The sequence below is a fragment of the Pelophylax lessonae genome, assembly GCF_965119305.1.
Source record: "Pelophylax lessonae genome assembly, chromosome: 13".
Taxonomy (NCBI): domain Eukaryota; kingdom Metazoa; phylum Chordata; class Amphibia; order Anura; family Ranidae; genus Pelophylax; species Pelophylax lessonae.
This window is the reverse complement of record NC_138780.1, coordinates 94,055,777-94,068,676: the sequence shown is the minus strand read 5'-3', so window position 1 is coordinate 94,068,676 and position 12,900 is coordinate 94,055,777. Positions and strand designations below refer to the sequence as shown.

At 41.5% G+C, this 12,900-nt stretch overlaps 1 protein-coding gene across 7 annotated transcripts in view; it reads left to right on the top strand.

Annotated features, from left to right (window-relative positions):
- The window catches only part of NPAS3 (neuronal PAS domain protein 3), a 676,849-nt gene that overhangs the window by 612,757 nt on the left and 51,192 nt on the right, over positions 1-12,900 (top strand). For all 7 annotated transcript variants that reach the window (XM_082275689.1, XM_082275690.1, XM_082275688.1 and 4 more), the window contains 2 exons: positions 1,988-2,106; positions 9,699-9,892. In XM_082275689.1, the coding sequence (XP_082131815.1) occupies positions 1,988-2,106; positions 9,699-9,892 (313 nt within the window). The remainder of the gene's footprint in view (positions 1-1,987; positions 2,107-9,698; positions 9,893-12,900) is intronic.

Here is a 12,900-nt window from a genome sequence, read left to right as displayed (position 1 = left end):
GGGAGCTCGACTCTTGGTTCTTCCAGTGCAGTCTCCATTACCGCCGTGGGTGCTCAAATTGGTGTTGTCAGTTATCCAGGAAATCTCCCTTCGATAATATCGGAAGGTTCCCCTGCTTTCGTGGTCTCAGAAGGTGGCCTTTTTGGTGGCTATTACTTCTGTGTGCAGGGTGTCGGAGCTGGCGGCGTTGTTTTGTCGTTCACCTTACCTTTTGGTTTACAGAGCTAGGGTGGTTCTTCATCGCTGATTTCCATTTGAATGAAGACATTGTGTTGTCTTCTCTATGTCCCAGGCCTAAACATCCTAAGGAAATTGTTCTGCATTCCCTGGATGTGGTTCAGGCAATTAGGATGTAATTGGTAGCTATGGAGTCTTTTAGGAAGCCAGACTCACTGTTTGTACTCACGGTTGGACCTAGAAAAAGGGTTGGCCGTTTCTGCTGTGACCATTTCCAGATGGATCAGACAGACAGTGATTCAGGCCTATTCAGTTAGGGGTCAGGTTCCTTCTTTCCACTCTACTCGGGCGCTTAGTGCCTCCTGGCATCAGTGATGTAGGTTTGCAAGGCGACCATCTAGTCATCTGTGCACACTTTTACAAAGTTTTATAAAGTGGATGTGTTGGCATCTGCAGATGCTTCTTTTGGCTGCAAGATTTTGCAGGCTGCTGTTTAGAGGGCCTGGTCCTCTTTGAGGGTGTATTGTTTTTTTCAGGTGAGCTCCAGTTGTTTTGGTTGAGCTCCATGTAAATGTCAGGGTGCCAGGAAACCAGACCACACGAAGATGCAAGTAAAGTAAAGCAGTTTATTAGAGCAACAACAATAAACGCACAGCAAGAGTGAGGAGCGAAATTAGGAACAGCCAGGGTCAAGTCCAGAGCAGGTAGTCATCCAAGCCGGGATTGAGTCTAGAAGCGGGTAGTCATACAAGCCAGGGTCGAGTCCAGAGGCGGGTAGTCTGCCGATGCTGTGTCGTCTGCCGATGCGGAATTGAGAGCCAGGAAAGTTGTCAGCGAAGCCAGGTCATGCATGGAGGAACACGGAGAACAGAAGACTGTTAGCAGGGATGCACCTTGGAGCACAAACACAAGGGCAAAGGACTGCAAGCCAGTCAGGTGTGCAACATCATCACTGAGCGACGCCCAGGCAGCAGGCAAGTGATGATGCAAACAGAGTTTATAAAAGACAGTAGTCTGCACATGTCCAAGATGGCTGCCAACAGGAAGGCAAGGTAAGACCTTGACAGTTACCTGGTTGACTATAGTTAGCCTTGGGAATTTTTTTCTGCTGTTTTCCCACCCCTCATGTTTAACACTGCTTTGGGACATCCCAATGGTTAAGAAGAATCAAGAGCTGTGTCCGTCAATGAACGAAAGAGAAAATGGGATTTATGACTTACCGTAAAATCCATTTCTCTGATATTTATTAACGGACACAGCACCCACCTCTCTGTGGAGTTGGCTTTCCTCTGACACTGCTTGTACCAGAACTGAGTGCCTATTGCTGAGTGTGGGTGTATACCCCCTGGGACTTCCCATTGGCGTAGTCCAGCTTTTTCCAGCCTAGTGTCCTACTCCTGTAGGGGGCAGTATAACCCAATGGTTAAGAAGAATAAGTAGCTGTGTCTGTCAATGAACATCCGAGAAATTAATTTTACAGTAAGTCAAAAATCCCATTATTAGGCGGGGGTGTGCATTGGTAGAGAGTGAGGGGTTTTATGCAGTGGTGTCTAAGGGGATACTGGCATGATGGGTGGTGAAAGAAGGTGGGTGCAGACATGGGTGGTGGGGAGAGATGGGTGAGCAATACAAAGTGAGCACAATACTTTTCAGCATGTATATATGACAATTGTTTAATGCACAGGATGTGCATACTTGTGATAAAGCAAGTGACTATACAATCAAAACTGTTATTAATTTGACTAGTTTTACTGGGTTATGTTGGCTTTTTGATATTGTATGGTGTAAAATCTCTATTCTTCTCTTTTAGTGGAGTCCTCAAGCCCTGGAATTCTCCCTCAGGACAACTCTTTAGAAAGGTCTTTCTTCATTCGGATGAAATCTACACTGACTAAAAGAGGTGTACATATAAAATCCTCGGGGTACAAGGTGAGTTACATACTGGCTGCAATGTATTACACATATTGCAACCTAAGAATTTCTCCTGCATGGCTAACTTATTATATGAGACCCGAAGAAGCTATTCTGTTATTGTGTAACAACCTGGTCATCTAGGACTTTTGCATTTGGTAACTGCTAGCTACAGCAGTTAAAACCCGTCTTGGAGTTAACAAAAACGAAAACAGGTAACAAAACAAAACAGTCTGAATGTTATTAGCATCCCAGGAAAGTGACCACATGGATTTTGCTACTCTAAATGTCAGTTCTTTCAATAAAATGATGTCTTAGTTCACGGTAGATCCTGAAGGAGTCAACTCCTACTTTTATTATGCCTTGAATACTTTGTTCTTATCTGGCAAGGAATGTTAGGTGTCTCTGCCTATACCAGAACCACCTGTTGCAGTCTCCATATATGAAATAACTAAAACTCCAACATAATGAGTGGAAACCCTACACATTGATTGCAGCCGGTGTGAAGATCCTGGAACTAAAGCACTAATGTCTCACCAGTATAGTCCCTCTAAAGATATAGGAAATTGAGGGGGGGGGGGTAACACTGCAGCTTCTACCAAAATGTGAAATCTCAGTTTTGGGTGGACTTATTACTGCCAACCATGAAGGTAACATCTCAGTGCTAAAGTATATTTAAAAATATACTAAAAAGCTGTATTGGCTGAAGTGGATCTAGAATGACCCATTTGTGAATGCTGCTCTGCTAAAATTCCAAAATGAGGCTTTATCATTTCTACCTCTGCTGATATTTTCTTGGGTAAATATGATCCCTACCCTGAAAATACTACCCTTGGAAGACCTTCTCCAGGACTTTACTCTAGTAGAAAAAAATCAATTTATTCAAATTAGAGCCTAACTTATGTAAACAAATGTGCAGTGCTAATATGTGATGTATGATGAAAAAAAATAAAATAAATTCTGCACACGTAAAGTATATGAGCTGCCAATAGGAGGGAGGAAATCATTTTATGTTGCAGAGCTTTATTTGCCAAGTGACAGTGTCTTTGTAGAGGGCTTCCCCCAAACACCTGTTACTCACCTTGCCAGTGCTTCACTGCTGTTCCTGCCCTTCTTCAGCTAATTGGCAGACGGACGGTAGGGGAAGTGGTGACCTTACTACCAGGATGATAGTGTTAGGATCAAGCAACCTTTTGATTTGCTGCTGGACCTAAGCAGTGTCACATTGGAGGAGGTCAAATGTCTTGCCCATACCGATTTTGTTGCCAGCTGCACCATTGGAAAGAATGGCGCGGAACACAAACAAAATAAGTATCAGTGGGGATGGAAGGGTACTTTGCAAAGACACTGTCACTTTGCCCTGAATGTGCAAGATGACAGTGGGGTTGATTTAATAATACTGCAAAGTGCAAAATCTGATGCAGCTGTGCATAGTAGCCAATCAGCTACTAATTCAGCGTGGTAAATTAAAGGGTTTGTAAAAGCTGAAATTTTTTGTTTTTATCTTAATGCATTTTATGTATTAAGATAAAAAAATGTTCTGTATGCAGCAGTCCCCCCTTTTACTTACCTGCGCCCATCTTTATCAAGCGATGTTGCAGGAGTGTCTCAGCTGCCCGGGACTCCCCTCCTCATTGGCTGAGACAGCAGCGTTGAGAGATTGGCTCCTGCTGCTGTCAGTCAGCCAATCAGGAGAGAGAGGGGGCAGGTCGCGGCTCTGTGTCTGAAAGGACACAGGGAGCTCTGACTCTGCTCAGGTGCCCCCACAGCAAGCTGCTTGCTGTGGGGGCAATCAACAGGAGGGAGGGGCCAGGAGCACAGAAGAGGAACCCAAATAGAGCAGGATCTGGGCCACTCTGTGCAAAACCAGCTGTATACCACAGTATAATATGTTTGTTACTTAAAAAAATAAAAATAAAATGAGACTTTACAATCACTTTAAGCTTTGACAAAAAAAAAAAACCTGAAAGCTGATTGGCTCCTATGCAGAGCTACACCTAATCTTGCACTCTCCAGTTTTTAGTAAATCAACCCCAGTGTGTCCTTAAAGGAAACCTTTCCTAGGAGATATATATAGCATACCATTATTACTTCTTATTCTTCAAATGCTGGTTGCTGACTATAAATCTAACCCTCTTGTTTCGATAATTGCGTCATTGACCTTGAACAAGTATGCTGTTAAGGACTTCTGACTTTTTTCTGACTTGCCTGATCTGCATGCTTGTTCCAGAGCAGTGAGTTTTGAAGCCAGTCAGGTTAATAGAAACTGGCATCTTAAGAAGCTCCCCAACCATCATGTTCCTCTTAGGAAGGATTTGTTAAGCAACCCATATAGCAGCCCATCAGAGACCAGCATTTAATGGTTCGAATCCACTAAAATTCAATTTTGGGTTGGTAGTGAATAATAAACAAATTTGATTTAATCATTTGATTACAAACATACACATTTGTCCAATTTGTGGAGAATCATACAATTCATGAAGGACAACTACCCGCATTACATGATTCTCTGCATCAGACAGATCTGTACATGCCGATATTGAAGTGAGTAAAGCATTTAAAACTCATAATCTGGTGATATGTACTAGTGGTCAGTTCCATAGTATTATTAAATAAAGCTCTATTACATGGATTATGTGATTATGAGTGGTGGAAAATTTGTCACTAAACAGCTGCTTATCTGAAATCCATCTGAATATTAATCTACACCTGGAAGCATATCATTTGTTTCCTTTCTCTGTTTGATTTTTATGTCTGTCTTCATTTTGTTCCATATCTTTCCATTTTACTGCCTGATTCCTAAACCAATTAGAAATGTCGGAACTAGCAAGATAAACAAGAGCCTATACTCACGTGTAAAAAAAACTCTGCGTATGCAAGTCTTTTTACCTCTTGGGGGAGTGGAAGGAATGGAGGAAAAATACACAGAGCTTTCGTCCCACACCCCCTTCCTCTGCCCTGCTCCCTCTGTCCTCCCTCTGCTTTGCTTTTCAACTTCAAGGCCTTCATGTTGCTTCCAAATTGTGTCTAGGAGAGAATTCCCCCCCAGGCTGCCTACAATCTAAAGGTGTCTTTGAAGAGCCTCAGTGTATAAAGAATCAGGATGGTTCCTCTCTCCTGAGGCAAGAGAGGATAAAAAAAAAAGAGAGAACAGCAATCATACTTGTCTGGCATAGAGACTGCAAGAACATAGGATGGGCACCATATCATATGCTACAAGTTTTACATTTAAAGTTATTGGGATTTGTCATTATACACATGAGAGTGTTATTGGCCATTACAGTTAGAAAGCAAAGTTGGTTTGACCTGTGATGAGTGCACTGTATGTGTCAAGCTAGTCACAGGCCTAAGTAGACATATCGCATTTGCTAGCAGGAATGGTCATTTAGTTGCCTTGATAGATTTGCAGAATTGGTCTCCTTTTATTTTGCAGGGTCAGCGTAAAGCTATAGCACCCCATATGCTGTCAGTTTTCTCTAGTCAGATAAGTGAAAGACGAATTCTGATTGGTTGCTTTGGGTCACTATGCTTTTTCTTGTATCTGTTGGAGTACACTTTTAAAAGGCAGCAGATAGGTACACATACTGTAGGTGTACAAGTCTGAATATATGGGTCTATTTTCCATGGTAGGTTAACCACTTCCATACCGCGTCATGTAAAATGACGTCGACAAAGTGGTTGTGAGGATCCGGGCCGCCGTCATATGACGTCGCCCGGATCTCCCCTCTACTGCGCGCCCCCGGGGGCGCACAGCGTGGCGATCGGGGGTGAGGCTCGTCCCTCGGACATAGCCCATCCCTGATCAAGGTAAACAGCCAATAGAAATTGGCTGTTTACCACGTGATCGGCTGTGTCAATCACAGCCGATCACATGAGCGGCTCTAGCACGAGCCGCTCGTTCTCTCATAAAGTACATGGCCAGCTTAACACCAGGCCATGCCCGCTTTCTCCCAGTTCACCTACCCTATTGGCTGTTAGGGAGGAGACTGGGTAATTCCCTCTGCCCCTGGCCCACAGGATACCACAGTCCTACCCAGCCTTAGGGCATGGTGGTTACAGCAGAGGAGGCAAGTAGAGTGGTTTTCTGACCCCAATTCATTCCTTACATTTCCTGGAAAACATTAGAAGACACAAGATTGGATTTGCTTGTTTCTTAGACTTGTTTTTTTTAATATCAAGAACCCCAATCAGTGGTCTGGAAGACTTAAATGCTTACAAAAAGTGTGTAGGGCACTAACTAGCTTGTTGCAGCCACTTTAACCTTACACAATAACTATACCTTGAACTCTGTACTACTGTTCGCACATATAGGAGAGACCTGCCACTCACCACTGGAATCATATTCTCAGTTATTTAAATGTAAAAAGAATATATAGAATAAAGCAAACATGAAGGAGCTGGAGGCAGCACTGTCTGATGAAGGGTTAATAGAGTTCTCCCAGTTTTATCAGTTAAGGTCATAGGAAGGGGATCTGGCTCCTGACGTTGTGTGTACCTCCGCTCCCCCCGCTTTCGGTGTCATATTAGATTTAGCTGCTGAAATATATAAAAGTACCACAGGAGTCTCTGATGTGTTTCTTGCCATGAGCGATCCAGCAGCAAAACTCCCCACATGTGTCAAAGAGGACTCTGCTCACTCTATTCTGCCGCTCTTCGGAAGATTCAGGCTGTGGTGCCCTGCCTCCTACTGACCAGACCTTCTTTTTATTTCTTGCCTTCCTTTTTCCCGAATTTCTTTTCTTAATGCTTGCCCTTTGCTTTATATTTGCTTGCTTTGGTCATTCTCTGTCTATTTCTTGCCTTTCATTTTTGGATATTGTATTATGTTTTTTCCTCCTTGTGTCTCCCTATTTTACAGCCATGTTTTTCTCATATGTGTATTACAAAGTATATCTTCCTCTTCGTAAGTGCGTTTCACATTCCATCTGTCTTTTTATTTATCTATTTTCTCTCTGATTACACATGTAGCTTTCAGTTTTCCACGTTTCTTTTTTCATCCATTTTTCTGTAGACATTTTCTTCCCCCCCCATCCTTTTCTCTACCGATCTCTCTCAATCCCTGTCTGTGATCCATTTCCCATCAGTCTCAGGGATGGTTATCTTTTACCGTACTGGAGATGACAAATCAGCCTAAGAGATGTGTACCAGAAAGTATGAATGCTGGTGTAAGCTCTGTAAACTATGTCTGCACATATTATGCTTTAGTACCCTTTATCATACATGTGTTGACTACTTATTCCCATTCAGAACTGTCTGTTATGCATTTTCATTGTGTTTTTTCATTTTCACACTTTTTTTTAATTGTCTTTTGCTGTTTCGACATTTTTTCCACATCGTATAACCCAGTGTTCCTCAACCTTTTTTCAGTCAAGGCTCACTTTAAAATTCTGAACATTCTCAAGGCAACCTGTTTTAAAACACAAAAGTAATATTTTTCTATATCGCAGCAACACTGCACATGTGGGCCACCCAACATTAAAGGTGATTTATTCCTCCAATTTTGCAAACTGGTACTGACAAGTATTCTAGCATTCTCTTCTCTCTGTTTCTCTCCCTGTTTCCACTAACGTGACCCCAGGGCTGATGGAGAGGCAGGGGAGAGGCAAATAAGGATGCAGGCGCCCAACGTCCTGCTTATCAACCAATGAAGTAATTGGTTGTTAGAATGGCAGTTGCTGTCCCGCATAGTGCCCAGGGTTGTAATGCTGCATAGTAAAAACCTGTCAGCTACAGTCATTGTAATGATTAAGCACAAGATGTATGTGTGAAACGCGTCTACGAGACTTTATGCTGGTGTCTTTGGTGTCATCACTTGCAACTTTTTGGAAATAAAGGTATTTGAAACCTATTGGAATCCCTGGATGTGTGGCTAATTCTTTTCCTACTAGTAAAAACCTGTGGCTTTGTGTAACAAAAAGGCAGGCAGTTTTTAGGCATTTTGCCAAGGCGTTCATGAAGAACCTAGAAGGCACCCTGATTGAAAAAGGCTGGTATAACCATATGTATATATTTAGAGAGCAGAGAAGCCTATACAAGCAGAGATTATAAAATGGAAATTCAGATTTTGAAAGCCAGAATAAGACAACCCACCTATAGCCACTGTCTTTCGGAACTGCTGAAATCTCCTTCAGTTTCTCTAGAGCCGCCATGTTACATTGTTTAAAAGCAGAGCGTATGCAGAAACTTTATAAGGGGATTTAGCAGCACTTTAAGTGTATAATGAATGCAATACCTGATTAAATAGCCCCAGCTACTGCCCTCTTGGGTGTCAAATTCATTACAATCTCCTGTATTATCAGATGTGAATTATACATCCAATATCCATCTGTGATGACTGTTCTAAGAAATTGTTTCTAAAATTCTGTGCCAAAAGTCATGGAAAAAACTTGCTAAATCTCCACTGGACATTATTATATGACATAGTAGTTGTAATGGTGATCAAGATAATGAGCTTGTATGCCCTCCACCACACGGCATACTATCAGACTCATACACATGAGCATTCTCAGTGTGATATTTCTAGTGGCAGGTGTTTGCTTTATCATCTACACTTTTTGACTTTTAAAAACTCTGACACTGCTTTAGTGTCAAAAAGGAATAAATCGGATAGTAGTTGCACTAAGTTAAAGTAAAACAGTGAAAATGATGTCTCAGTGACAGCCGCAATCACTAAATATCCACATAAAAATATATTAGTGACCAAAAGCATAAATATAATAAAATTGAGGATTTAAAAAATGCATCAAACATTTGATTCAGATACATAAAATGTTTAAAGGTATAAATCAATAATTATTAAGTGCAATTTAAAAAAAAAAAAACAGTCCAAAGGAAATCTCTTTTAGACAGAAAAGTGCTCAGTGCAAAGAGTCCATTGGTGAATATATGTCCCCAAATTCTAGTGATCCAATCTAAGTGAACAGCACTCTTCACTCAAGTACACACCCCCACTGATAAACTACTTACCAGCAGATAAGAGCTCAGTGATGGGGGTCTGACTGCACTTATGGGAGAAAAGCCACTGGGATGGATGGATGATGGGATCCAGATCTCCATTGAAAAACATTCAGTCGACCAAGGCAATCCACATATGGAACCCAATGTAAGGCAAATGCAAAGAGGTATCTCATAGTGTAGTAGTTTAAAAATCCAGCATTTAATATGGTTAAAACTACTTACAACAGACCAGCAAGAAAATCAAGTGTAACACAGAAACTCATGATCAGCACCCTGGCAGGTATGATGACCTCACAGCTGTTGCTCCACTGACACGTTTCGTCCAAAAGAACATCGTCAAGTGGGCAATGGAGTACCACTTTTTTTAATGAGTTGTACTTAATAATTATTGATTTGTACATTTAAACATTTTAGGTATCTCACTCACATGTTTGATGAATTTTTGAAATCCTCAATTTTATGATAGTTATGCATTTGCACTGTATTCGAAAAGTGCAACTTACTTTTTGTTATATTAGTGTATTTGCTTTGGGGGAAAAAACTGAAAATGTAGGGTGTCGCTGCACAGTGTATGGATGTGATAAATCCCCATAAAATAATTCCTTATTTTTCTAGCTACTCAGGCAGTTGATGTGTCTTTTAATGTTTTCCAGGTGATTCATGTAACTGGACGTCTGCGTCTTCGTGTGTCTTTGTCTCATGGGCGTACTGGGCCAGGACAAGTGATGGGTTTAGTAGTTGTGGCTCATGCTCTCCCTCCCCCCACCATCAATGAAGTCCGCATTGACTGCCACATGTTTGTAACACGTGTCAACATGGACCTCAATATTATATACTGTGAAAATAGGTAGGTGACTTCATCAGAGTATTGGCCTAGTTTTGGGAATGCAATGAATATTGTAAAACACTGATACATTCTGATAACAGAGTGATGAGACCATTGTACAGCACATTATATCTAAAATACCACAGACTTAAAACAGAAAGCTGCAGTGTATTTAAGTTAGCCCACTTTACAATTACACCATGCTCACACATGTCAAGTGTTCAATACTCTATAGTCCAATTGTATGGTGTAAATAACACAATACCCAATGGTTGTCAAACGTTAGAGAGTTCCTTGGTAAACAAGGAAAGATTGCAGTAGTTAAAGCGTATGTCGTGACAAAAAAAATGCACTACGTGCTCAGTTCACTATGTTTTTTCCCTTTAAAAATCCTGCAAGTGCAAAAAAATACCTGCTGGTCTGTGCGAATTAGATTTAGCTCCTCATTTCCTCTGTGAAGTGACTCCACGTGCCCTTTTGTGGTCTAAAACTGCAAAAATTGGTTTCAGCCCTGCCCAGTTGTCTGTTGATAGTAAAGCCCTATCATTCTCCTAAATAATAATTCTTACTTCAATGTGTTCAATGTTCTGTCACCCATAGAGTACTTTGTTCTATGTTCTTACATGTTTTGTAAGCCTAGCAATGTGGTCAAACAGCCACCAAAACCCTTTCTCCTGCAACTTTCTGACAACATAGCTGGCAAGTAGTTGGCTGCTTGAAAAGTGGCGCTTGTCTTGGCTTAAAGCACTTGTCCAAGACAAATGATGACAAGAGAAATGCAGAGAGAGAGAAAAGTGTGTCAGCCTCCCATCCTAATGCATTCCTCTTGCCGCTGCTTGTGTTGGGTTAGTGCTTAGATATAAGACAAGCGTCGGTTACCAAGCAGCTACCTCCTTGCCATCTTCGTTGTCGGAGCAGCGCAGTGGAAGGAGTTCCAGCATTTTCTCCAAAGAAAGGAGAGAAAGTTCTCCCCACTATAGTAGTGATCGTCTTTTCATATCAAATTAGTGCAGCGCTAAAAACAACTCAAATAATAAATATATCACATTGGTCATGGGTGCAGTGAAGAAAGACAAGACCAAAAAAAGAAAGTCCATATGAGTCATGAATCCCAAAAAATGGATCTTAGATGGGAAGTAAAAATCCAAAAGAAGGTTGAGTCCCAAGGTTTGGTGAACAGGAGGAAGACACCCGTGGTAGATGAATAAGAGATGGCTGCTTACCAGAGGGAGTGGGCCCCCAACTTAATGGACAGGCCACAAAGGCTATGGAAATAAACCACTCAGGATAAACTCTTTCCTCCACAAACATAGGGATATGGACCGCTTGTAACCACTCTTGGCATTCCAAGGTACAACACACTGCAGCAGTAAGGCTCATATACAGCTCCGGTGTAAAGTGTTAACCATATGGGAAGGAAGATAGAGGGAGACCATAGCGTAATCCAGCATTTGCAATCAAACAAGTTTATTAAAAGTTCCACTTACATCTTAGTAGACATGTACAGGCAAAACAGCATAAAATCGCGGCGTCCTGCGGAAGTAAGATGAGCCGGCGTCAAGAGGGGCGTGACGAACGTGGTGTCCGGACACCATTAAGTTGGGGGCCCACTCCCTCTGGTAAGCAGCCATTTCTCATTCCTCTACCACGGGTGTCTTCCTCCTGTTCACCAAACCTTGGGACTCAACCTTCTTTTGGATTTTTACTTCCCATCTAAGATCCATTTTTTGGGATTCATGACTCATATGGACTTTCTTTTTTTTGTCTTGGGCAACTGAATGATCAAAATTGTGAAAGGAATCAATCAAAACCAGCACAACACAAGTCTAAAGGAATTTTTGATTGATTTCCACACCAATTGTGATTATCTGATTGTTTAAACTGGGAAACAATCTGATCGACAGGTGGCGGATTGCTGCGGACTCCATTTAAAATATCAGTCAACAATTATATATTTAGACCTAGTTTGATAAATAATAGCTGGAAAAATAAAAGCATTGGCTCATATGGAGAAATCGCAACAGTTCCTAATACTGACACAATAATATATCCTGCACATATTATTAAACAGCAGAATTTGATCCCTGTTTACAAAAAGTTTGAGAGAGGAAGGGGATGTGTAGCCTATATGTCACTACACAGAGGAGTCTAAAGCTGGGCTCTACTTGTCAATTGAGGAAAATTCCTTTATTGCTGCGCAAGAGACTTGGGCCCCTTATTGTTAGATTAAAAAGTGATGTCAATGGGTTGTCAGCACTTTTAATCATACTTGTTCAAGTCAGTGGCTCAAAGTATAGAAATCAGAGGATCAACTTGACAGCCAGGAAATTAGCATTTTCATAAGAGGATTACCATTGGAAGCCTCTGTATGTGACAGTTTTTATTGAACAAACCTGACATCCTGCATGCAATAGAGCCATGGAGATGCACACAATTGCCATCATATTAATGTGGCCAGCATAGTTCATTATATACTTGAAGAATATGTTTTCTCCAGGTATGGATTTTATAGCATAGTTACATTGGTCCAGCTTGGACCAGTACCAGTATGCTTATGTATACCTATGGGATCCCCGTGGAAGCTGAAAATCACTGTAGTTGTCTCTGCTACTACAGTGATTGTCAATATCTTCCAGGTCCTGTGCCAAGAATCTGCCCTTCTGCATCATTCATAGAATGCCTTGCATTCTTTCTAATGAATACAAGACATTCTCTGATTAGATGAGGTAGAGAGTTGGGGTGGTGCCAACACAACCTCCACCTAGTCTAATCAGAGAACTCCTTGCATATAGAGAAAAAATGCACGGTGTTTTATGAATGATGCCTGTCCTGAGCATGGAGCCTCTTGTTTTAACTATGCAGCAAGGCAGTTGCTTGGCATGGGACCAGAATATAGCAGGTATCACTACATTAACAGAAACTTCTACAGTGAATTCTAGTTTTCACAGGGATCCCACAGGTATGGAATATACATACTTACATTGATCCAATCTGGACCTATTCTATATAATCTATACCTAGAATTCAGC